The sequence below is a fragment of the Leptonychotes weddellii genome, chromosome 4 (genome assembly GCF_054177405.1).
Source record: "Leptonychotes weddellii isolate Sample4059 chromosome 4, ASM5417740v2, whole genome shotgun sequence".
Lineage (NCBI taxonomy): Eukaryota > Metazoa > Chordata > Mammalia > Carnivora > Phocidae > Leptonychotes > Leptonychotes weddellii.
The window spans coordinates 37683913-37711713 of record NC_138372.1 but is presented as its reverse complement, the minus strand read 5'-3'; the positions used below and the strand labels follow the sequence as shown (position 1 = coordinate 37711713).

The 27801-nt window shown below is 39.5% G+C and overlaps 1 protein-coding gene across 6 annotated transcripts in view; it reads right to left on the bottom strand.

The window, feature by feature from the left end:
* OSBPL9 (oxysterol binding protein like 9) overlaps nt 1-27801 on the bottom strand; it is a 175429-nt gene that overhangs the window by 3748 nt on the left and 143880 nt on the right. For all 6 annotated transcript variants that reach the window (XM_081816910.1, XM_081816907.1, XM_081816908.1 and 3 more), the window contains 11 exons: nt 26818-26908; nt 25021-25125; nt 19463-19622; nt 13166-13278; nt 12918-13036; nt 7512-7597; nt 6167-6338; nt 4847-4931; nt 3724-3834; nt 3379-3442; nt 3108-3248 (listed from right to left, as the gene is read on the bottom strand). In XM_081816910.1, coding sequence (XP_081673036.1) covers nt 3108-3248; nt 3379-3442; nt 3724-3834; nt 4847-4931; nt 6167-6338; nt 7512-7597; nt 12918-13036; nt 13166-13278; nt 19463-19622; nt 25021-25125; nt 26818-26908 — 1247 coding nt within the window. The remainder of the gene's footprint in view (nt 1-3107; nt 3249-3378; nt 3443-3723; nt 3835-4846; nt 4932-6166; nt 6339-7511; nt 7598-12917; nt 13037-13165; nt 13279-19462; nt 19623-25020; nt 25126-26817; nt 26909-27801) is intronic.

Sequence of the window (27801 nt, the reverse complement as noted above, 5' to 3'; positions counted from 1 at the left end):
GGCGCCTGGGTGGCTCAGTTGGTTAAGCGACTGCCTTCGGCTCAGGTCGTGATCCTGGAGTCCCGGGATCGAGTTCCACATCGGGCTCCCTGCTCAGCGGGGGGTCTGCTTCTCCCTCTGACCCTCTTCCCTCTCGTGCTCTCTCTCATTCTCTCTCAAATAAATAAAATCTTCAAAAAAAAAAAAAAAATGAGGCCCCTAAACAAGATGCTAATTTAGCAAGATCCCATGAATAGGGGATAGGAGATGAGCAAGAAAGCCCTGTGCTGGGGGTACTGGGGCCACAAAAGATGAGGGATGGTCCCTGCCCTCAAGCTGTTCGCAGCCTAGTTGTGGAGACCTCGCCACTGAGATTCTGGGTGGTAAGTGCTAAGGGGAGTTAAGGTCAGCAATGGAGATCAAGGGCGAAAGTGTTGAAATGAAGGTCAGAGAAGGTCTCACTTAAGGATTAACACTGGAGACCAGGCTTTTCATCCTGAGGAAGGATCCTGAGGTCAAACAGTCCAAAGTATCCTGAGGTCCTAAGGTCAAACAGTTTGACCTCTTTTCCTGAGGAAGGATCCTTTCCTCAAAAACGCCAACAGGCCTCTACTTGGACATGACAATGGTATGTATGGCAGGTATGAAATTTGGGAAGTTAAGCATCACAGCAAAGAACAGGTTAGGAAAGGTAAGGCATAAACATAGGAGGAGGCTATAAAAGAGGTCAGAAATAGAAAAATACACAGGGTAAGATGCAAGCTGTCATCATGGGACTAAAACAAGTTTCCTCTATGATTTAGGGGCTTTAGGAGAAGGGGGACAACAGGGAAGAAAAATGGTAGAATCCCACGTTTACGAAGTCATTGTGCAGTGCTTCTCAAAGTATGGTGGGGACTCCTGAGGGTTCCCAAGATTCTCAGGTCAAAACTATTTTCATCATATTAAGACATTACTTGCCTTTTTCACCCTCTTTTTCCCACAAGTGTACAGTGTTTCCCAGACGCTACGCAAGAGACTGACAAGTAGGAGAATCCAACTGTCTTCTATTAATTGTATCAGAGATTTGCAAAATTCAGAAAATGTACTATGCCTCTCCTCTCAAAAATGTTTTAAAGGCAAGTTTTGGAAAAGTTTCTTCTTGTTCATAAAAATGCTATTGTCCTTTGTAAATGAATATTTTAAAGATTTATTTATTTACGAGAGAACGTGTGTGCGCGCAAGCAGGGGGAGGGGCAGAGGGAAAGAAAATCTTTTTTTTTGGAAGATTTTATTTATTCATAAGACACAGAGAGAGAGAGAGGCAGAGGGAGAAGCAGGCTCCCCGCTGAGCAGGGAGCCCGATGCGGGGCTTGAACCCAGGACTCTGGGATCATGACCTGAGCCGAAGGCAGACGCTTAACCATCTGAGACACCCAGGCGACCGGGGAAGAAAATCTTAAGTAGACTCCACACTGAGCGCAGAGCCTTATGTGGGGCTTAATCCCACAACCCTGAGATCATGACATGAGCCAAAATCAAGAGTCGGATGTTTAACCAACGAAGCTACCCAGGCACCCCTATTTATAAATATTTTAAAATCTTGGGGCACCTGGGTGGCTCAGTCGTTAAGCGTCTGCCTTTGGCTCAGGGTCCTGGGATCGAGCCCCACATCGGGCTCCCTGCTTGGCGGGAGGCCTGCTTCTTCCTTTCCCACTCCCCCTACTTGTGTTCCCTCTCTCACTGTCAAATAAATAAAAGCTTAAAAAAAAAATCTTGTCTTAATTTCTAATGTAAGAAATATCAGTGGATATTATCTGATGTAGGACAAAAGCATTTTGGGGCTCTTAGTAATTTTTAAGTGTAAAGGAGTCCAGAAACCAAAAACTTTTGACAGCCACTCAGCTAGTACAATCCTTCATCTCATGCTCAGATCCCTTATTTGAAGAGTCTACCAAGCGCTTTTTCAGTTCCCAACTCTGAGGGTAGTCTTTCTACTATATATGGCTATTACTGGCAGAAGATTCTGCTGAGCTAGCAGCTCCTACTGGTGCTGGTTACCTCAAAGGAACACTGAGAAGCAGGCCCACCCATGTCTTTGTTCTGGACATCACGATTTCCAACACCTGCTATTTTGGGGGTGCAGATGCATTCCAGTGGTGACTTGTGCTGCTCGCTGAGCTCTGCCCATACCCTCTGATTGCAGTAATTTTTTAATTACTTATTTATTTTATTTATTTATTTATTTATTTATTTATTTTTAAAGATTTTATTTATTTATTTGAGACACAGAGAATGAGAGAGAGAGAGCACATGAGAGGGGGGGAGGGTCAGAGGGAGAAGCAGGCTCCTTGCCGAGCAGGGAGCCCGATGCTGGACTCGATCCAGGGACTCCAGGATCATGACCTGAGCCGAAGGCAGTCGCTTAACCAACTGAGCCACCCAGGCGCCCCTGCAGTAATTTTTTAGATTTTACACTGATCTTTAGTAAACTTCATCATGTGTTCATGGTCCTTCCCGCTCAAGATTTTTTTGGATGCTAATTATGTCATCCCAATTATTTCCCTGGAAAACTGGTTAATCAGTCATGTATCTTCCATCTGTAACACTGTTCCCAACAAGGCCTCTCAGGAAAGACAAAAGTCCTGCAGATTTTCCTCTTCCAGGCGGATTCTGAATCCACCCAACTGACTGTTACTGAGAAAGCACAGTTGTCTTCATCTGACTCTAGACGAAACCAAGCCAAGATGTGATGGTTACTGTTTTTCCCTAGCAAAGGCACAGAAAAAAGGACTGAGGATTTGGGAGACATTACAGTGGGAATCATCATAGTGTCTACTGTACAGACTAGCCCAGGCTTCAATTGAGTCAGGAATCCATGATCTGCATTAGCTGGGCGATCTGGGAAGACTCCTCTCAGGCTCCTAGGAAGGAAATCCCATCAATCAATGACTGACTTCTGTTCTGAACCCAGATTTTAGGTCTCCTTCTGATATGGGATTTTAGGAAGAAACAGAACATACAGGATGTGAAACAAGTTTACAAAAAAAAACCATTAAAACAGTCAATTCCTAATAAAAGTTACAGTTCAAGACAAAAGTATTTCAGAGAAGCAAAAGAGAACTGAAGCAGAAAAACAAAATACCTACAAAATCTCAGCAGTAATTCTGTGCTTCTTGCCCCCATAGAAAGGTTTAGTGTGGAAGACGATATTTGCACTATAGCCAGTTTTGGAACAATTGATGTTGCATTCTCCGCCTAGTTCCACCCAGGGCACTGTGAGGATAGACCTGCAAAAAAAAAAAAAAAAAAAGTGCAGGTAAGGCTGACAGTTCAGAGGACAGAAAGGAGGGGTGTAGCTTAAGGAACAGCAGGCTCTGCTGCCAGCTGATCAGAGGAAATGGACACAGCTCTACTTGCCTTCCATAACCATTGGGGAATGTGAGAATATAATGTTCATCATAATCTAGACACGAGACGCAGCCTGTAGAGAGAAGGGATAGAATCTCTGATGAGCAGTGTCAACTGGCCAGAAGACTTTATCGTCTGATTGATGGATACTCCAGGATACTCCATTCAATTTAAGGAAAATCAATCTTGCACCCTCCCACCTCTGTTCTCATCCCCAATACACATGCTTATATGCAAACAATGACATCCAGTCTGGCTTTCTTGGTGCCATTTCCCCTCACTAGACAAGGGTCCAGCACATATTAGAATAAAATTCTATTAACACTCTAGTCTACCCCATGCCCAGAGACTTACCCTGCCCTATGTTGTGCACCCCAATCGACATGCCAAGGAATTTTGACTTGGTCCAGATATGAGCATTGAATTGTATCTTCTTGTTAAAACACTCAGCATAAAAGGCTGAAACTGAACAGAAATTTTCAATTAGTGCAGTACATAGCTAGAGTCACCTCTCCAACTCAACCTGGAGAAAGAACAGGCGTCATGGGGAAAATCCTTGTGTCCCTCAAAGAACAGCCTCAAATGAGACCAGGAAGTACGTAACTGCCTTTTATACTGTTTCTCCCAATGCAAGCACCACTTAGGGCCACACAGGCAGGAACTTTCCTGAACCATGAGGCTGTAGCAATCCTGGAGGCTTAAAATCTTCTGGTCAGCAAGCATGTTCTTGCCCCAGCCCCAACCTGGGCCCATCCAGTATTTCCAGTCTTAACACTGTTGAGCAAATAAGACATTAAGGATACGCATTCTCTCCACTATGTCAGGAATATACTGTGTAGAGACTACATCTTATTTATATAAACTCTCAAAATTGCTGGGGTCTTTAGCACAGCTCGTTATGTATAAGATGACTTTAGAAGGATGACAAGTTAGTTTCCCACATCCCTGCTTTTTACACACAATCAGTGGAATGAATAGAATCTTTGGCACTTACACAAGAAAGAGACAGGTAGGAGGAACCAATCTTCATAAGGTTAGAAAGACAAAGGCAGCCATAAAACCAATACTATAGTGAAATCAGCTATGGAGCTTTTGGTTTTTTATTATTTTTTTAAAGTAGGTCCATGCCCAACCCTGAGATCAAGAGTTGCGTGCTCTACCAACTGAGCCACCCAGGTGCCCCAGCTATGGAGCTTTTAACAACCCTCTTTTTTTTTTTTTTTCAAAGATTTTATTTATTTATTTGAGACAGAGAGAATGAGAGACACAGAGCATGAGAGGGAGGAGGGTCAGAGGGAGAAGCAGACTCCCCGCCAAGCAGGGAGCCCGATGCGGGACTCGATCCCGGGACTCCAGGATCATGACCTGAGCCGAAGGCAGTCGCTTAACCAACTGAGCCACCCAGGCGCCCCTTTAACGACCCTCTTTAGACAGAAGAGTTTGAGAATGGATGGTGCAAAGGAGCTCTGTAACTTACTGGGTGGATGATGGGAAACCTGTTCAGCCACGAATGTCACACAGTTTTTGGAAACCCAGGGAACTGGTCCTTCTGAAACTAGCTCCTGTAAGCAAATATAACATTTTCTTTTGATGTGCAAACACAAGTGACACTGTGGATAATCTAACAATTGGAGTCTCTGCCTCCCAAGGTGGTTAACTGTTCTCTCCTCCACATACCCAAACCACCTTATACATACTTTTATTATGGCACTTAATTTCACTACTAGAATTACAGCTTTGTGTCCGTCTCCCTTGACTAGACCTCCCTAAGACATCCTTGAAGGCAAGCATCAATTGCCTGACCCAGAGCCAGGCGTGGCACAGACGACAGTCACTTATCAATGTCCACCAAATGAGTAAGAACAGACACATTACACTGCCTCTGTCTTCAGTAAGGACCACATGTAATGAATTACATGGAAAGGGGGAGAGATGGAGATTTCATGGTGTGCTCAGAGGCTATTATGTGCCAGGCACTGTGGGCTAGGGCCTCTTTACATTTGCTTGAGTCTTTCTTCTTGGTCATCTTTCTCAAACCAATCTCTAGATGTTGGGGCCCTGGGGATTCAGGTCTGGATATCTACTCTTTTCTAGCTATGCTGTCTTACTAGGTAAGTTCACCTAATTCCGATAAATGCCATCTAAATATATTAAAATCTCTAAAAGCCCCATTTCTATCCTAAACCTCTCCCTTTAACACCAGACTCTTAAAATTCTGACTCCCTACTTGGCAACTCCATTTACATGTATAACTCATACTTTATATTTCAAATTAGAGTTCTTGATTTTTCCTTCCCCAAATCTAATTTTTTTCCTTTTCTGTAAATGGCATCAACCAATTGCTGAAGCCCACATGCAGGGTTCATCTCTGTCGCCTTTCTTTTACCTCCCCAGTCCACCTATAAGTACCACCTCCACAGTATAGCTTGAATCAACCATGTCTCTCTGGAATAATGCCAAAACTTCCTCAGTGGTCTCCTTGCTTCTATTTTTGCCCCTTTCTGATTTATTTTTCACAAAATCATTACAGTGATCTTTTTAAAACAAAAATGCAATCTTGATAAGCCACAAAGTTACTATTATGGCCCACAAGGCCATGCATTACCTGATCTCTGAATCTCATCTCATGCCACTCCTTCCCTGCTCACTATATCTGGAGTATGCTGACCCAACAACACTGTTCTTCTGTGGGTGCTGACCATCTTTTGATTACTATCTTTACCATTATTATCTGCCCCCAAATAAAATGAATCAGTATGCAATTTAAGATCACTAAAAACATCAGTAAAGAACTCACTGCGTTCTCTTCAGTATCATTTGGCAATGTCCAGTGACACTGGAAGATTTCCCCTAAAATGGGGTTGTATGGCTTTTTGGCAACCGATCCTTTCCTTCCTGCGTGAAAGGCAGAGAGGTACCATTTCACAACCTGAACCATTCGATCTCTGGCATCCTTCTGGTCACTAATGCTGCAAGGCAGAAAGACAAAATTTAATGTCTTGCTTTCTGACAGGACACACGCTGATGCTGCACTCCTCGGCATGGTCCACCGTAAGCCAGGGAGAGAGGACCCAGGACCAAGAGATTTTAAAACTGAGATATAACATACATGATTAAACACATTAGTCTTAAGTGTTTGGGTCGATGAATTTGATAAATGTATACAGTTAACCCTTGAATAACACAGGTTTAAACTATGTGGTTCCTCTTACATGTGGATACTTTTTGATAAAATACAGTAAAGCACTGTAAATGTATTTTTCCTTATGATTTTGTTTTCTCTAGCTTACTTTATTGTAAGAATACAACATATAACACATGTAACATACAAGAATATGTTAATATTGTTTGTGTTATCAGCAAGGCTTCCAGCAGGCTATTATTAGTGATGTTTTTGGGGAGTCAAAAGTACAGATTTTTGACTACACGGGAGGTAAGCATCCCAAAGCCCCACATTGTTCGAGGGTCAACTGTATACCAGTGTCAGCCAACGTGTCCACCCATCATGAAACCTCAAAGTGAAATGTATCTGGCTCCAGTAAACCACAGTCCAAGGCCAAGCAATGCAATCAGAGAAGATGGATTATAACACCCAGCTATAAAGAAAAATTTCCTGCTCCCACTGAAAAGCAATGTGAACTCGCCTCGTTGTAAATCAGTGCCAACTTTACTTTCCCCTTTGCACGTATATCTACTATTGCAAGCTAATATTTAAAAGTTATGAGTCAGTCTGTAATCTGGGCACTAGACTGTAAGCTCCTCAAGGGCAGACACTGACTTTTTCTTTCCTGGCAAACACCAGGTCTTTAGAAAGGATTGCTAAATTCAGATAACTGAATTTCGTCAGGATATAGTAAAAGCAGTGATTACCAATCCCTGCATCAAATAAGCTCCAGCCTTGGCTCTATAAATACTGGCTACCTATTAATGGGCTCTCAAGATTTTTTAGCATCTAACTTGATTGCCTGACAACATCACCACCATATAATCTAAGCAAACAGGCATCTAATATAAACAAAATAATGCCTTTTCTCAGAAATGTCTGAAAGGTAAAAAGGAAAAAAGGAATCCATCTATCCTGTACAAACAAAGTTACTGAGTAACATTTTAAAAATTGGAAACCACGGTGTTCAGTCAAATACCTCACAAACAGGTCCGGATGTGCAAAAAAGTCTGCATACATTTCTAAAAGAGATCTTCTTTCAAGAATGAATGTTGGAAGAACTACCTGAAAAACATACACATTTGACCCTTCAGGATCAAATTCCACTACAGATAAACAGATTGCTGAATTGCTTTAAAAAAACAAAAACAAAAAACCCCCAAAACCAAAAAATCTCATTCCAATCATGGTAATACCCACCACGTACTGCCCAGGCATGCTTCTGATACCTACTTCCCAAACTATTCTGATTCAGATATGCCCGTTAACCTGCCCAGTAGATGGGAAACAAAGAACAGATTTTGAATGTTCAGATTGTCACTTCCTCTGTGCAATCTCCCTAAAGCTCCTGAATCAGAATAACAATGACAAACTACACTCAGTAGCTACCCTCTGATGCCTACTACCTGCTGGGGCATGACACACACATTATATTACTCTAAACTGTACAACAATCCTGTTCTGAAGAAATTATTATCCCTGTTTTACAGTCAAGACAAATGAAGCTCAAATTGAGAGAGAGAAATTTTTTCACTGCTCCATACTGATGTGGAATTCAAACTGGGTCTGACACTGAGGGGTCTGTGTACTTTCTAATGCTGCTTCTCTATGATCATTAGTTGTATTAGGCAATTTATCTACTTATGCATCTGTGTTCTCAAATAATGGAAGGACCACACTTACACTTGCATTCATGACTACTATTACACAGCAAGAAATTTTTAAGTGAGCATTAAAGGAATAAATAAGAGAATAAAGATGGGAATCAATGAACTCTTTCTACAATGGGACTGAGCCCATGAAGAAAAATGCTGACAGGCTAGGAATGTGGCAGAGGAGAAAAAAATAGGAAACTGGAATATGGAAAGAAGGAATGAGAAAGATTAGGAACAACCAATTAAAAAGAGAAGAATTTCATTAGGAAATGTAAGCATTGTTTTTGAAATATCTATCAGATTATAAATTATTCATTATGGAGCACCACAGTAAACAAAAATTCCCTTAAATTTAGTAATGACTGTGTATCTACTCTATTCAACATCCTGTGTTAAATGCTGTGGAGAAGGCAAAGGTAAGGATGAGAGAATACCACCAGTATTTAAATTTTAGGTGGAATATTGGAGTGCCTGGGTGGCTCAGTCAGTTAAGTGCCCGACCCTTGGTTTCGGCTCAGGTCATGATCTTACGGTTGTAGGATCAAGCCCTGCATCAGGTTCCACGCTCAGCACGGAGTCTGCTTGAGATTCTTCCCCTTTCCCTTTCCGTCCCTTTCTATGCTTCACCCCTGCTCAGCACATTCACATACCCTCTCTCTAAAGAAATAAATTAAATCTTCAAAAAAAAAAAAATTTTAGGTGGAATGTGACAAATATACAAGAGATGTTCAAAGTTCCTAGAAGTTCAGGAGAGGGAAAGATCATGTTCTGCTGGGGGACCAGAATGAGGGCAGAGCTGGGAAATGATTCACTGACATGGCACTAGACAAAAGCCTTAGATAGGAGTACGACTGTAATACAGGAGAAAACAGAAGAACAAGACATGGACATGGTAGGGGGAAAAAAAAGACAGAGACAGGAAATATGTGTGACAGGGATTAACCAGTTGACCACTGTGGCTGGGTATATAAAGATTATATAAGAGACTGATAGAACACAGCTTAGAAAAGGACATTATGGCTCTAACATTTAGAATGTTTATAATCAGACTCCAGAGTTTACATTTTAAGTAAACAGTTTCCTATGTATATTTCCTTCCTATGTATGTTCATAATCTAAATATGGTTAGACTGGTAGGTAAGCTTATGTGCTGACTTGGTGCAACCAACTTATCACTCTTGAAGAACACAGAAATTAAAAACCGCCAAGTAAGAATGCTGAATAACAAAACAGGGGTATTTTTTTTTTTGAGAGAGGGGGAGAGACAATCCCAAGCAGGCTCTACCCATGGCACACAGCCAGAAACAGGACTCAATCTCATGACCCTGAGATCATGACCTGAGCCGAAATCAAGAGCTGAGCCACCGAGGCACCCCAGAAGTAAATACTTTTAATATATAAATAGCTCTTACAAGAAAAAGATTACTATTACCAGCAGAAAAATGGACAAAAGAACTGAACAGACAACTCAAAAAGAAGAAATAGCCAAAAACCAAAATTTGATAATAATTAAAAAAAAAAAATTTTTTTTTCTCCCTACATAAAATGTTTTCTTGAGAACTCTCATTCAACAGATCATCTTCAATGTTTTTAGCACTATACTGATACATGCCACTATGTCAAGTAACTGGAACAGGGCTAGCCTGTCTTTGACCTGGGTTCAAGTACTTACTTTGCTGCCACTTAGGTATAAGGAAGCTCTGGAAAATTAACTTGACTTCCCTAAGTTTGTGTAAAAGGAGTCTAATTACATGCCCTGCTTATATCTTAGAACTATCTGAAGACCAACTGAGGTAAATGGGATGTGACTTTATAGTATTTGCAAACACTACAAAGTACTTGGGAAAAAACTTTAGAAAGTATCTGAAGTGAGAAAATCCATTTTATAAATAGGAGAATGAGATAAAAATTTACGGCACTGTCAAGCAGAGAAAGACAATTATCATATGGTTTCACTCATATGTGGAACATAAGGAATAGCGCAGAGGACCACAGGGGAAGGGAGGGAAAACTGAATGGGAAGAAATCAGAGAGGGAGACAAACCATGAGAGACTCTGGACTCTGGGAAACAAACTGAAGGTTACAGAAGGGAGGTGGGGTGGAGGGATGGGGTGACCGGGTGATGGGTATTAAGGAGGGCACATGTGATGAGCACTGGGTGTTATATGCAACTAATGAATCACTGAACACTACATCATTCAACTGAACTTAATAAAAATAATTATGGTATTACTGTAATATTCTGGAATGCATAAAGGCATCAAGATTTCAGAATCTGTTGGCAATCACAGCCATTTGTTTATGCCAGTAAAGATTTCTAAAATAACTCATTTTTAACATTTTTGGTAAAAAAAAAAAACTATTATATATCTTTCATAATATAACAAGCTTATAGTGGCTATGGGCCAAATACAGATTATCTGGCAGAGAAAATTATGTGAGGTAAGGTTTACAAACTTGATTGTGGCAGACATTTTTGGTTGCCTATGCATATCCCTGCTTCATCCTTAGTAACAGAATTCTGATCCAGTTCAGGCTCAGGCTCTAGGCTGCCATGAGAGTCACAGGTTCCTTCCAGATCTCAAGGGGTGAATGTGGATTAATCTATACCTATCATTTAACCTCCCTTGCTAGTGACTGGCTTAGGCGCCGGCACACGCATAACTCTGGCCAACAAGATTCAGTTGGAAGTCTGAGGGACCGGGGCGCCTGGGTGTCTCAGTTGGTTAAGTGTCTGCCTTTGGTTCAGGTCATGGTCCCAGGTTCCTGGGATCAAGCCACGAGTCCAGCTCCCTGCTCAGCGGGGAGCCTGCTTCTCCCTCTCCCTCTGCCTGCCTGCTTGTGCTGTCAAATAAATAAATAAAATCTTTAAAAAAAAAAAAAAAAGTCTGAGGGGCCACTTCAGGAGAACATCCTTCCCTAATAACAACAACAATAAAAAATCCATGAAAAGAAATTATTTTTCTGCCTCTTGACATTATTTGCCTAAGGATGGGCTGACTGGAAGTATGACACCCATTTTGCAATGACAAGGAGACAAGCCTGAGTATGCAAGTCAACATGCTAAGGATGGACGAACAGAGAGACTGAAGGAATCTAGCTTCTTTCTCACACACAACTGATTGAATTAATCAGTCCTAGCACTACTCTACTTCTAGCCTTCTCATTATATGAGCTAATAAACCTGGTCTTGTTCAAGTTATCTTCTGATGAGTCTTCCATTACTGAAGACCAAAACCAATCATGGTGGAAGATATAGAAAAGAAATATTCAGATGTTAACATCTAAAATTAAGCTCTAACTCACAAATCTGAAGTGACAATTCTGCTCTATCACTGAAAAAGTTCTGGGACAAACCTAGAACATTTCTGGCAAGTATGTTGGATTACACAAATACATGCTAGCCTTGTGTTTCTATTCTCACTTAGATTTGAGGTAAAGGGTTTTATTATAGACACTTATTAGAAAGATTATGGATTAGTTTTTTCCTCAATAGCCTCTAAATCCAAAATCAAAATGAAGCTGACTGGTGTCAAAGAGTATATAGCACTGGAGTTGATTTGGTTGTAACAAAAGTGAGAATCCTAAATTTTATTAACTTTCTAAAGCCAGAGAGAATAATAATAATCTAACCAAGATGAAAGTTTACTGCAGCTCAAGTCTTTAAGACGAGAGGCGGCAGTAAAAAGATTGCAGAATTTGAAATCACAGATCATATCAGAATCTCAGTTTTGCCACTTACTAGGACTCAGCCAAGTTACTAAGCCTCTACATGAGTTTTAGTTTCTTCATCCATTAAATCTTAACAATAACACCTCTGCAGAGCTGTGGTGAGAATTAAGTGCAAGGATGAGGCTTCCAGCACAGTGGTAGGGATGTACAATAGGCACCCATACGTGCTAGTCTCCTAACTTAACAGGGCATTCTGTCTAGAGAACCAAGTTTAAATTCAAATTCAATACAATACAATAATTGTGTGGCTCAATGTGTGTCATACAATTTCCCATTTACTACCTGTTCCAGTCCTTAACAACCCTGTCAAGTGGCCACTGTATGTCCATCTTACATGAGAAACATAAAGATCATAGAGGAAGGGACCTACTCAAGGTCACATGGTTTGGTGATAGCAGAGGCAGGATGCAAACACAGGTCCTCTAAACCCAAGATCAGAACTCTGCTCATTTTTTTTTTTTTTTAAAGATTTATTTATTTATTTATTTGACAGAGAGAGAGACACAGCGAGAGAGGGAACACAAGCAGGGGGAGTGGGAGAGGGAAAAGCAGGCTTCCCACGGAGCAGGGAGCCCGACTTGGGGCTCGATCCCAGGACCTTGGGAACATGACCTGAGCTGAAGGCAGATGCTTAACGACTGAGCCACCCAGGTGCCCCAGAACTCTGCTCATTTTGATTCTGGGCACACTACATTGCTTTAGGTTTTATCCAAACTACTAATCAAGCTCAACACTATTCCTTGTTTGCCCCCAATAAAATCCAAACCTAATTCATATTATCCACATATACTGTTTCTATGAATTCTAGCTTTACATATTTCATCCATTTATACAAATTCTCAGTTTACTCATCTACATATATATTAAACCACAAGACAAAAGCATAAACAGAAGTTATGTCATTATGTTACATCTGCAAGCCACATTCACTATACAATCACTGAGAATCCACATGTACACATTAAGACTTACAGCAAATGCCAAATTTAATTCTTACCTTAGTAAGATCCATTCCAAGCCTAACCTGTGACAAGAGATGCATGATAACGCTTTTGTGCTCTTCCACCGACCCTGCCTCCCCTTCATCATCTCTATCATCATGTGAGTCGAAAAGGTCTAAAATAAAACAGATCTGCTTAGACTGGTGTTAAATTGGGCCAATCTGTGGATGCTACCAGTGTTACAAATCTTTTTTTCAAACAAACGTTTTTAAGAAAAAGAGTTAAATTCTCCAAGGTCACTTACCAGCATCACTTGTTCCATTGGACATGGAAGAATTAAGTGACTCTGTGGTATCTGGACGCTTTAGACTATTTCCTGAGCTGCTGTGTGTCAAGACTGAGGCAGATCCAGAGGAACTAAAAAAAAAAAAAAACAAAAAAACAAAAACCAAAAAAAACCCCATCAGTAATCACCTTTTTAAGCCTTAAGAAAGCAATTCAGTCATAGTAAGACATTAACCTTTAAAGCTACCTGAAACCAATATAGGTAGGTAGATAACAGAAACATGCTAGACTCACAGTGAACTGGACACACACACACACACTTTCCAACTCCGTCACCCTCATTCTAAGATTGTAAACTGTAAAGTGTGATGACTAGGCTTCTTGTCTCGTGCTTTTTGCATAGTGTATGCTCAACCAAGCCATGCTGAAAGGTCATCAAAAATTAATAAGAGTTTTTCTTCTGCATCTAAGTTTAAAACTAGAGTTCATTTTCTTGTCTCGTTACTTTGCATAAAATTACATGTTATAATTCTCTGCAACAATTTCTAGAACCTCAAAAATTGCCAAGTCTATTACTTAATCTCAGAAGACGTTGTGTCTATATTTTTAAGATCCCTTGATAAAAGCCCACAGTGGTATTTAACATTCCTCCCAGTCATTTAAAAACTGTATTTGAAATTACAAAATAAAAAAGCATTTTTTTTTTTTTTAAGATTTTACTTATTTAGGGGCACCTGGGTGGCTCAGCCAATTAAGCGGCTGCCTTTGGCTCAGGTCGTGATCCCAGGGTCCTGGGATCAAGCCCCGCTTCGGGCTCCCTGCTCAGCGGGAAGCCTGCTTCTCCCTCTGCCTGCCACTTCCCCTGCTTGTGCCCTCTCTGTCAAATAAATAAATAAAATTAAAAAAAAAAAAGATTTTACTTATTTGACGGAGAGAGACACAGTGAGAGAAGGAACACAGCATGGGGGAGTGGGAGAGGGAGAAGCAGGCTCCCCACAGAGCAGGGACCCTGACGCGGGGCTCCATCCCAGGACCCTGGGATCAGGACCTGAGCCGAAGGCAGATGCTTAACGACTGAGCCACCCAGGGCCCCATGGCCATTTTTGTTTTTTAAGATTTTATCTATTTATTTGACAGAGACAGCAAGAGAGGGAACACAAGCAGGGGGAGTTGGAGAGGGAGAAGCAGGCTCCCCGGTGATCAGGGAACCCAACGCGGGACTCAATCCCAGGATGCTAGGATCACAACCCGAGCCAAAGGCAGATACCTAATGACTGAGCCACTCAGGTGCCCCTTCTTTTAATTCTTTCAATAATAAACTTTATTTTTTAGAGTTTTTCACAGCAAAACTGAGTAGAAAGTACAGAATTCTCATATACCCCTTTCCCCATACATGCACAACCTCCTTCCCATATCATTACCATTCTACACCAGAGTGGTACACTTTTAACAATTCATGAACCTACACTGGCTCATCATTCTCGGACTCAAAGTCCACAATTTACATTAGGGTTCACTCTTGGTAGTGGACATTCTATGAACTTTGACAAATCCACCATTGTAGTATTGTAGAGAATAGTTTCACTACCCAAAAAATCCTCTATGCTCTGCCTATATTAGAATATTAGGATATTCTAATATTAAAATATTAGATCAATGTTTATTCTAATTTAAACACAGTTTGTCCTGGTTACTTACCTTCTTTTGATCTATTTTTCAAAAATTCTTAGGTAACTAAATATTGCTTATTTGATAATTTAGTAGTATACATCACAAGGTACTGTAACTAATGTCTACCTCACCAGTTTTGAGAGCCAATGGAAAATATGAGTAAATTATTTATCTTTTGATAAAGATAAGGTAAGAGACATCAAATTATCATTAAATAAAAGAGCTGCATGAAAGTTATTTTCAAAATGTTTTGTGGCTCTTTGATACATCATCAAACAGAGTCAATCTTTTAAATCAATTGATCAAAACCCCCAAATCCTTTAAAACATGTATCTTATTTTAGATGCAATTCCAAAGGTCAGATCTACACTGTGCTTTTCATTTTTACTCAGGTTAGAAGCCATGTCTGGGCCAAATGATATGCTCAATAAAGCTCAAAATGAAAAAGGGGATGAATTCTCATTTATCCATTTCATAATTTACCTCAATCAGGACAAAGAATTTAAAGAATGTAGTTAAAAACTAACAGCAACATCGACAAAAATGATATGCATACAGGAAAGGTTTATCTGCAATGGGCTAACTTGTATATGTATATGTAATCATAATATCATAAACTAAACCAAAAAATGTGAAGCGCTGAACTGAATTATAGTAACAGAATCCAAAGTCTTATTGAGTACCTAGGTATGTGCCAAATACAGTTTTTATCTCCGTAACAATTTAACCTCCATAACAACCCTATAAGGTAGGTATGATTATTCTCCTCACACATGGATGCTCAGCTCAGAAGTTCAGGTGACTGGCCTGAGGTCACCTGAGGTACGTAGTGGAGCCATTTCAAATGCATGTCTGGCTCCAAAGCACATGTTCTTTCCAATGTGGACTTTCATCTAGTTTATAATTGTGTACAACCATACTGCTCAATAACATAGTTCACATAGAAGCTATCATTACTACAGGTCTTCAGAAAGTGAACAATGAAAACACTTAGGCTTTCAAGTTCTCAGGGCGCCTGGGTGGCTCAGTCATTAAGCATCTGCCTTCGGCTCAGGTCATGATCTCAGGGTCCTGGGATCGAGCCCCGCATCAGGCTCCCTGCTCAGCGGGAAGCCTGCTTCTCCCTCTCCCACTCCCCCTGCTTGTGTTCCCTCTCTCGCGGTCTCTCTCTCTGGCAAAAGATAAATAAGATCTTTAAAAAAAAAAAAAAAAAAGCTTTCAAGCTCTCTTCCTTCAGAGACAGAAAAACAGTAGAAACTTGACCCGAGAGTTAGAAAATAAGTAGTAGCAGCCGATAACCAGCAGGTGTCACAGGCTCAATGCCTACCAAGGTCAGACAGAGAACATAAATACGTGAACTGGGCTAGATTATAAGGAATACAGACCTGGGGCCAACATACTCAATTTGAAGGGATTTAAAGCCCTGTTTTAAAAAAAACAAAATATCCCCCATTACCCAAAAGTTAACAAACTAAAACTAAAACATCTGCAGTCCCAACCAGTTTGGGTATCCAGATTAGGGCATCAAGGAGATCCTAGAATTGAGGGAGAAAAGAAATCCAGTGGTTAGCAGGACACAATTTAACTCTGGACCCCTTCAAATGGGAGGTTCATCAACTGTGTATTTGTCATGGGATGGGTACCAGGAGAGTAACACAGAAGGAAGCTTATAAGAAGGAAGCTTATAAGAAGGAGAAAAGAGAAAAGCCTATGAGCCTAGCAGTGACTTTGTAGACATGCCCATTACATGTACAACTAAGTATTTTAAAATTTTCTATTTCATAAAAATTTCAGGAGAACCCCTTGAAACTGAGGCCAGACTCAGATACTACAAGCTTTCCTGAATATGGTTATATGCTTCTGGAGGACAGATGAATCTGTTTTGATATTCAACTGTACTTTGTTTAGCGTTAACACCTAATGTTTGATAGAAGTACTGTTCTTAATTCTGTTTAAAGAAAACCTGCTTGGAAACATCAAAAAAAATCAATAATAAGCTTTACCTTGGAATTTTCTTCCAAATGCCTACTTCCTTTTAATCCCACTATCATAAAAAAACAATTTTCAAAATTAAAGTGAATTCCTATTAGCAAACTGCTAATAATGGTTTCTCAATAATTTATTTCCCCACATACATCATTAAGAAACCAAGATGCTAAACCAAGCCTTTCTGCTAAGCTGGTCTTGAGTTGTGGGTTCAAACCTCCCTTCCTTTAGTCTCATGTCTTTAAATAGTCACTGTATCACACCTGTATCACAGATATTTCACTTCTTCCCACATTCAAAAACTGAATTTGATCCACTAAGACACAAAACTTCCTGAACCAGTCCATTATTTTCCTTACAAATTTTGAGATTTTGAGCAGTTATGATCCAATTATATAGGAATACTGTATTTCTCAGTTCATGTGTACACTTAAGAAAACTAGAGTCCTACACAGTATTTTTCATTAAAAGAAACCAAGATATGTGGTCTAAGGACTAGGTGGCTGATGTACTGGGCTTACAAATTCACATATAATCATTTCCAAATCTGCACTGTCCTACAAAGCAAACCCCAAGCTGTAACAATAGTACCAACTCCTGAGAAAGCAGCAGAGCTGGAATAAATGCCCAACAAAAACTAAGCCAACTATATCTACAACAAACATAAGTAACATTAAAATGAATAAATATTAATTTGCTTTCTATATGAGTGCTTATTACGTGCCAGATATTTAATATTAAGCACCTGACTGACACTATTCTCATTAAAATGTTCACAATGACCCTTTGAAGTTTAAATTATTTATCTTCATTCTACAAATGAGGAAACTGAGGATTACATAGGTTAAATAACTTGACCAAGATCACACACCTTTGTTGTTTTTTTATAGATTTCATTTATTTATTTGAGGGGCGCCTGGGTGGCTCAGTCGTTAAGCGTCTGCCTTCGGCTCAGGTCATGATCCCAGGGTCCTGGGATCAAGCCCCGCATCGGGCTCCTTGTTCGGCAGGGAGTCTGCTTCTCCCTCTCCCTCTGCTGCTCCCCCTGCTTGTGCTCTCTCTCTCTGTCAAATAAATAAATAAAAATCTTAAAAAAAAAAAAGATTTTATTTATTTATTTGAGAGAGAGCCAGTGCACACAAGCAGGGGGAGCAGTAGAGGGAGAGGAAGAAGCGGGCTCCCCACTGATCAGGGAGCCCAACGTGGGGCTCAATCCAAGGACCTCGGGATCATGACCTGAGCCGAAGGCAGCCGCTTAACTGACTGAGCCACCCAGGCACCCCTGCTTTTTGTTGTTGTTGTTGTTGTAAGTAATCTCTACATCCAATGTGGGGCTGGAACTCAGAGTCCCAAGGACCAAGAATTGCATGCTCTGCCAACTGAGCCAGCCAGGCACCCCAAGATCACATACCTTTGAAGCAAACCAGATTTAGAACCTATTCTTTCTGAGATTCCAAAATCCAAAGTCTAAACCATAGCAACCTATATACCAGTAGGGTGTATTTTGCTTATCAGCTATCAGGTAAATGACTTTACACATATAAAGCTTTGTCTGTGCAATGGAATATACCTAGCTTTTTCAATGGTATAAAACAGGTCAAATATTTTCTAATGAGGGAAAATCTATCATCAATATCTATCGAAATCTTCCTGCTTATTAGTATCTCTGGAATCCACATGCTTCCCTCATTCCCATGCTATTACCTTACCTAAGGCTATCAACATTTCTCAATTAACTACCCGGTTTAGACTGATCTCCCTACCTGTAATGCAGCCCCACTTCATTCAATTCTATACACAATCTAGGCAAGTCTATTTTTCTAAAATGCAGACCTGACCAGCAACTACTATTTTTTGTGAGAAAATGTCCAAAATTCATAAAAGGCTAAAGGAGTCTTAGACGACCTGGCCCCTGTCAACCCCTTCTGTATCTTTTTTTTTTTAAACAACTTACACTACAAACTCAACAACTTACAGCTCCCCCAAAGAAACCCAACTCCCCTCCCTTTGTCTATAGGACTGCCTTAATAGGGTTCTATCTCCAAGAAAACATTTCCATTTTCCCCTTCTTACTGCCATGTCCCTTCTCCCTACTCACATTCTTACCTTAGGATCACACCCCATCCCTCCTCTGTAAATCCTTCCCTCACTTCTAAGGACCTCAAAATGCTCTCATGGCTTTCTGTGCTTAGCATATATCCCATTGGATTATGTCTGTTTGTTCTCCCAACAAACAGCAAGTTCCCTGAAGGCAGGAACTGGGTCTTTTTTCACCTCTGGATCATTCCTCCACTAGTATAGTGCCTGGCTTATAGGTGTTGAGTATGTCCACTCTAATGTAAAACAAGTAACGGTGCCCTCTTATTTGTATAATACTTCCTAGCTTTCTCACTCTCATTTGCCCCTCTCCTAATGTTGGAGCTATGGAAATAATACCAGGAGTTCAATTAATACTGGCATATTACTTTAGCTAATGCTAATTTATTCCATTTGAATTAAGTCAAAAGTAAAATCAACATTCTCACAGAACTCGCTTTGCTCAATAAGCCAATCAATAAGAAGCTTTATTATAAGGGAGTCCGTCAATCACACCAGTCTCAAAATCAAATTAATTTTTAAAATCAAAAGAGTCATTTAAATACATAGTTTATTTACTTACTCTATTAAGCGCTTTGGGGATGAGCCACTTTGATGGAATTCATCAGCATCATAGAATTCGTCTTCACTGCTAGAATAAGAGAACTCGGGGACAGTATTTGGAGACAAGTTGACATGGCTTGGAGAAGTCAAACTGCTACTAGGTGGTGAGTGCCCACTGCCTAGGAAATGAAAACATTTTAAATTAGGAGACAATGTTGGTAATAGAGGGAAAAAAATTAGGGAGATGGAGTCAAAACAGACTTTTCTAAAATTAAGAAAAGTTAAGTTGGTACACTCTCTGTAAAGAAAATCAACACTTAAAATAGACAAAGAAAAACCAAATCACGTTATAGAATGGGACACAGACTTTTAAATGAAAAACAGCTATGTTCCCATTTATAATTATCTATAAATAGAAAGGGAGCTCTTTCGATTGTAAACACAGTGTGTGAGTTCTGGGGCCAGAAGTCCCACAACAGATACACCACCAGTGGAAAGCCAGGGGTCCTATTTTATACTGTAGATCCAGATATTTAAAAAATGCAGTAGTGACACAATAAGAATGCATAATGGAAAGAATATCAAAGACCACATGAAAGTTAAAATACCGTCCAGGATATCACATTCACATTAGTCATTATGTCACATGAAACACAAAAGCACCACACAAAGCCCTAGCACTCGCCATCCAAACTCCTTACTTCTTTTCCACCTAAGTCAAAGTCAGGTGCCTGGGGGTCAGGGGCAGAGAAAAACAGAGATCTACTATGGGAAGAATATGGAAAAGGAAAGGACTAGAAAGAACATCTTTCTATAACCTAAGCAGTCTAAGGAAATGGAAATTAACAGAGATCCACAGAAAAACTATTATCTAATCTCTGTGATCATGATTCATTGTCTAGCAACAAAACAATAAAAGTATCAAAAAATGGAGGACTACTGAGATTGATTCAGTAAGTGTTTACAGAGCATCTACCTACAAGCTCTCAGGCAATTTATGCCAAACTGCTACAGATGCCTGGCAGAGATTAAATTTAATTAAGTCAATGCTGGCAATCTAAAAGCCAAGGCCACAGTTCTGGAAGTTGAGAAACAGCAGCAACAAAAATGAATCCAGAGTCACCCATGGACCTTTACCCCATTCTTGTGTCTATGGTTCAATAGTTAGAGAAGAAGCACATTCACCTGCCACATTTAGTTGCCACGTTCACAAAGATTTTTTAAAAACATAACAGAAAAGTTTGCCACCAAAAAAGGTAATCTTACTGTGGAAATTCCAAAAATAGTTCATCTTAGCAAATAACTAAATTCTCCCTCCCCCACCCCCTGCAATAGTGGCAGTAAGATGGGAAAGAGAGTTTCTCTTACTGAAATAGATAATAATAATAATAAAAAAAAAAAAAGCCCCCAAACCAACCAGGAATTAAAAATGATTAACATGCAAACACTCCAGATGATCACACAATTAAAAATGTGTCCAAGAAGAAAATGAGTTTGGGAATTGCAAACAGAAGAACAGAGTTTTCTTTGTAAGAACAAACTATTATGCTTTTCTCAGTTGTTACCTTATTTCTTTTTTGTATTAGGGAGAGAGTTAAAGAAGAAGAAATTAGGTTGAAAAAAATCAAGACTAAATCATGTTAATCTCATTTCTAAAACTTCTTTAATCTACCTACTCTAAAATGCTATATTTCAAAAGTATCTTCTGAAATAATTTATATCCTACATTATTTATTATAATTATCCTAAATGTACATAAGAAGAGTACTCACTTTTTCAAAGTTTGTAACTAATTTTATGTATCTCCAAATAGACAATTTTGGCTGTGTTTCCAAACTGTGACATAATCCCTTCTTATAGTAACAGGTGAAAGATTTATACAACTAAAGAGAAACCAGAGTATCCTTTCTTTTTTCTTTTTTTTTTTTTTTTGAGAGAAAGAGAGAGAAAGAAGGAGAGGCAGAGGGATCTTAAGCAGGCTCCACACCGACCACATGAGCCCAATGCAGGGCTCTGTCTCAAGATCCTGAGATCAGGACCTGAGCCGAAATCAACAGTCAGACGCTTGACTGACTGAGCCATCCAAGTGTCCCTGGAGTATCCTTTCGTATTAAAAAACAAATAAACAAAAGAAAACACAGGTACTGTTTTTAAAATGAACAAAAGGTGATACAAGCAATGAAATACAGAAAAAAGTCAGCCAAGCATTTCAACCTCATTATTCAAATTACTTGTCAGCATTTTCCCAAGAGCTTCAAATAAGAGCTATTTTTGCTTTCTTTCTTTCAAAATTGAGAAGACAGCTGACCATACTGTTAAATATTAAAGAACAAAGTAACAACATCACATCTTTATTAATTCAAATTTCAAAATGGGCTAAAGTCACAAGGTAATTTTCATTACAGGACAGGAGGAAAAGTCCTGTCCAGGAAAGAAATCTGTGAAGCAACAAGGAGGGGCTTCCCTCCTACTTCCCCAAGGTATAACAGGGACAAAAGCACGAAGTTCTCCTTTGAGTTTGGTTCAACAAGTATCTCAACGTAAAACTAATCAGTTTTAAAACAAGAAATAATCTAATACTAACATTGATAGCATGCTTGTGAATTACAGAAAAAATAAAGACCGTAAGTCTAAATAAAGAGAATACAAATTAAAATGAAGTATCCTTTTTTGCTTGTAAAATGACAAAAATGTGAAAGAATGATAAATCTAACCTTAAAAAAATGTATGTGCCAAAAGTGGCTGTACAAGGACTTTCACTGAAGTACTGCTTGTAAAAGAAAAATCCTGAAAACAGTCTAAATGTCCATCAGCAGAAAAACAGGTAATATGTGCTCAGGTAGCCATAAAAAGAACATTGTAGACCTAATAGTATAAACACGGAAAGCTCTCTAAACATTCTCTGTTAAATGAAAAGAGAAAGTCACAGAAACACATGATGTCATTCAGGTTAAAACAACAGTAAGAATACACAATATATTTTCACAAAACTGGAACAAATAGTACTAAAATTTGTACAGAACCACAGAAATACCCAATACCCAAAGCAGTCCTGAGAAAGAAGAATAAAGTGAAGGTATTACAACACCAGATTTCAAAATATACTACAAAGCTGTAGAAATCAAAATAGTATGGTACTGCCATAAAAACAAACACACAGATCAGTGGAACAGAATGGATACCCCCCCAAAAAATCCACGATTATATAGTCAATCCATGACAAAGAAGGCAAGAACACTTAACCTGTGACAAAGGAAGCAAGAATATACAATGGGGAAAAGACAGTCTCTCCAATAAATGGTGCTGGGAAAACTGGACAGCTGCATGTAAAAGAATGAAACTGGACCACTTTCTAACACTATACACGAAAATACACTAAAAAATGGACTGAAGATCTAAATGTGAGACTTGAAACCATAAAAATCCTAGAAGAGAGCACAGGCAGGAATTTCTCTGACATCGGTTGTAGCACATTTTTCTAGATGTGTCTCCTGAGGCAAGGCAAACAAAAGCAAAAATAAATGATTGGGACTACATCAAAATAAAAAGCTTTTGCACAGCGAAGGAAGCTACTGACAAAACAAAAAAGACACCCTAGAGAATGGGAGAAAATATTTGCAAATGATATATCCAATGAGGGGTTAATATTCAAAATATATAAAGAACTTATACAACTCAATACCAAAAGAATAATCTGATTTAAAAAGGGGCAGAGGACTATTAAAAAAAAAAAAGAGAGAGAGAGAGAAAAAAAAGGGGGGAGGAGCAGAGGCCTGAATAAACATTTTTCCAAAGAAGTACAGATGGCCAACAGACAGATGAAGAGTTGCTCAACATCACGAATCACCAAAATGCAAATCAAAACCACAAATGAGATAGCACCTTATACCAGACAATGGCTAAAGTCAAAATGACATGTTAGAAACACTAATTCAAAAAGATATACGTACCTCTATGCTTACTACAGCATTATTTACAATAGCCAAGATATGGAAGCAACCTAAGTGTCCATCAACAGGTGAATAATAAAAGAAAATGTGGTACACACACACACACACACACACACAGGAATATTAGCCATAAAAAGGATGAGACTGTGCCATTTGAGACAACATGGATGAACCTAGAGGGTATTATGCTAAGTGAAATAAGCCTAACTGAGAAAGACAAATACCACATGATTCCACCATAAGTGGAATCTTAAAAAACAAACCCACAAATGAATAAACAAAAAGCAGAATCAGGCCTACAATACAGAGAACAAAATGATGGTTGCCAGACAGGAGAGGGGTAGAGGGTTGAGCAAAATGGTGAAGGGGAGAGGGCAATACAGGATTCCAATTATGGAATGAATAGATCACAGGAACAAAAGGCACAGCATAGGGAATATAGTCAATGATATTATAACAGAGATGTAACAGGACAGATGGTAGCTACACACTTGGGGGGACATAGCATAATGTATAAACTTGTCACCCGAAACAAATATAACATTGTTAACTATACTAAAAAAAAAAAAATCTGGAGTGCTTGGGTGGCTCAGTCGGTTAATCGGCTGCTTTTGGCTCAGGTCATGATCCCAGGGTCCTGGGATCGAGCCCCACATTGGGTTTCCCTGCTCAGTACAGAGTCTGCTTCTCCCTCTGCCCCTCCCCGTTTGTGCCTCTCTCTCTCTCCCCCCACCTCTTTCTCAAATAAATAAAAATATTTAAAATAAAGTTTTTAATTAAAAAAATACACATAGGTATATTTGTACATATATGCATACAAATACATGTAAACACATGCAAATGACAGAGGGAAGAATAAAGAGAACTTTCAGCTTTTGTTCTCCATACTTTTGTACTGTCTCATTCCTTTACAATAATAAAAGTAGGGGCGCCTGGGTGGCTCAGTTGGTTAAGCGTCTGCCTTCGGCTCAGGTCATGATCCCAGGGTCCTGGGATCGAGCCCCGCATCGGGCTCCCTGCGCAGCGGGAAGCCTGCTTCTCCCTCTCCCATTCCCCTGCTTGTGTTCCCTCTCTCGCTGTGTCTCTCTCTGTCAAATAAATAAATAACATCTTTAAAAATAATAATAATAGAAGTATGCAAGTTTGACTCCAGCAAATTTCTTTAAAAAGACAATACAGATCTTCAAAATAAATCTTTTCTTAAGGTAAACAAAATCCTGCAATATTTTATCTTATTTAAAATGTAATTATTACTGGGGCACCTGGGTGGCTCAGTCGGTTAAGCAGCTGCCTTCAGCTCGGGTTGTGATCCCAGAGTCCCGGGATGAAGCCCCACATCAGGCTCCTTGCTCAGCGGGGAGCCTGCTTCTCCCTCTGCCTGTGCTTGCTCTCCCCCCACCCCATGTCAAATAAATAAATAAAATCTTTAAAAATATATAGAATTATTACTAAAGCTTCTGGCTCTATGACAAAGTTAACCACTTCATGTATAGAATGACAGTAGAACTATGATATCTTCAACACAAATACATAACACATTTCATCCCTTTTCCCATCAGCAATCAAACACAAATCTTAAATGTTAATGGGGAGTTATGAGAATTAAAGAAATTACATAAATCTGTACCTGTACTATTTGGTGTTGGAGTCTGATGATGTCCCAAGGTAGCTAATACAGGTCCAACTGGTAGGGAAGATGGACGCTGCTCTGACTTACATAACTGAGCAGGTTCTAGAAGATTTGAACATATGAAATAAGTTAGGAAAAAAGCCAAATACAACTGTGTTAACTGCAATTGTGTGGAATTCAAAATAGTAAAGATCAGTAATTTTTGAAACTGTCTTCCATTAAGTCAAGTTCCATGCTACTCCTTCTTCCAGACCTTCTATCCCCTTTAAACTCAATGGTGATATGCTACCAAGTACTAAGACATCAGGCAGGACATCAAGAGACTAGTCAAGGTAGGCCAAAACCTCAGTAAAAATGCTCTATAAAACTAGCAAACACTTCTGATGATAAAGTCTTTCTAAGCATCAAACCACCTAAGTCATTTTAAAATGGGGAACATGGGGCGTCTGGGTGGCTCAGTTGGTTGAGCGTCCCACTCTTGATTTCGGCTCAGGTCTGGTCTCAGGGTCATGGAATCGAGCCCTGCACTGGGGCTCTACGCACAGCAGGGAGTCTCCTTGAGATTCTTCTCCTCTCCCTCTTGTGCACACGCACATGCTCTCTCTCTAAAATAAATAAATCTTTAGGGATTCCTGGGTGACTCAGTAGATTATGCGTCTGCCTTCAGCTCAGGTCATGATCCCAGAGTCCTGGGATCAAGTCCCTTTTGGGCTCCTTGCTCAGCAGGGAGCCTGCTTCTCCCTTTGCCTGCCGTTGCCCCTGCTTTGCGCTCGTGCACTCTCTCTCACCAATAAATAAATAAATCTTAAAAAAAATAAAACGGGGCACAGTAGTACTTCCTCTTTAGTCCCACTAGATACTAAGCTCATTCTCTTAAGGAATCAAAATTCACAAAAGGATTTCACATACTTTTAAGTATTTTTAAAGGGATTTTTTTGTTACAATTTCTGACTTAACTACGTCATCGAGAAAACAGAAATGTTGGATGCAACAAAAGGTAAAAGGAATTCGTATACATGGGTGTTGTCCCTAAACCTTCCTTTGCTAGTTAAAAAACAAAACAAAACAAAAACAAAACAAAAAAACCTACAGATTACTCTATACTTAAAAATAGGTCTTTCTAATCTGTAGGCATCACAAATTTCACCCTTCCCTTCCATTACCTTAGGGTCCACCATGAAGAAGAAACCATTTGTATTCTTCATAGCTATAAAAAATACCCCAAAATAGAAAGTTCCTGGATTACCTTCAAGTAGGTCAATGTATATTAAGCTTTCTTTGGTAGCATGAATCCAGGGTCATAGGATTCTGTCCCACCAGTTAATCCAACTCTCAGTAACCTTTTCCTTCCATCTCACTTTGAAAACCAAAAGCTCTTTCATTGTATTAAAAAATCCCCAATACCAAAAATATTATCATCTTTTTCCAGTGCATTTTCTGCTGTACCATTTTTTTGTGATTCCTTTTACTTATTAAAAAACAAAACCAGGAGCACCTGGGTGCCTCAGTTGGTTAAGCGTCTGCTTTCAGCTCAGGTCATGATCCCAAGGTCTTAGGATTGAGCCCCACATTGGGCTACCTGCTTGGTAGGGAGCCTGCTTCTCCCTCTCCCTCTGTGCTGCCCCTGCTTGTGCTCTCTCACTCTCTTTACCAAATAAATAAATAAAATCTTAAAAATAAAACAAACAAAACAACAACAAAACCAAAAACGAGCCCTTAAAGATTACTATGATGGCTACACAAATTAAGTTTTTTCTAATCAATAAATCTGAAACATTTTTGCAAATATCATACCTGGAGGTAAGACAGTCTGGGTAGGCATTGTGTTGATCACAGGTTCCAAGGGACTAGGTTGATATATTGCATCTACAGGATTAATAGTACTCTGAGATAAAGAAACACAGTATAGTTATTTTTAATTAAATGCCCTTCCATTGCTGACCCTCCCAAATGTATGAAATGCCCACATTTCTGACGGCAAAGTCCTGAGGGTAGCTATATAGATATGCTGATCAAAATGCAAAGAGGAAATGAAATTCATTTATGATACAGAAGTCTAAGAGTTTCTTAAAAAACAACATAGTAAGGAGGGAAAATCAAAGAATTTGTCATATAGAAAGATAAAGCTAAATGGAAAAACCTGCAAAGAGTTATAAAATGGTGTGGGAAAATTTCGGGAATCCAAAATAGTAACTTCTCAATTCCCTTAATTCTCAATTCACCACAAATAATGTTTCTCTATCGAAGATAGAGAGAAATGCTCTCTTTTACTTTGGTGTTACTAAACATTACTACAACTGGTAAATATACCTGCACCACTAGGATTTTATCTTTCCATCTCATACTACTGCCACCTTCTATCACTGTGTACACAATGTACAGGCACCTAGTTTTACAGTCACTAAAGGCAAAGAGATGTATCTTCTAATTGGGGGATGCAGGGAAGGCGGCTTTCTTTTTGAGGATTTAGAAGAAACAAATATGTAGTTACAATTTTAGAGAGAAAAAAGTCTAGGTCTTTCTGATTTCAAGCCAAGAACTTATTCTGCCAGCATGAGGACATTTTTAAAAACAAGACTCCAGGGGCGCCTGGGTGGCTCAGTTGTTAAGCATCTGCCTTTGGCTCAGGTCACGATCCCAGGGTGCTGGGATCGACCCCCACGTCGCGCTCCCTACTCCGCGGGAAGCCTGCTTCTCCCTCTCCCGCTCCCCCTGCTTGTGTGTTCCCTCTCTCGCTGACTCTCTGTCAATAAATAAATAAAATCTTTAAAAATAAAT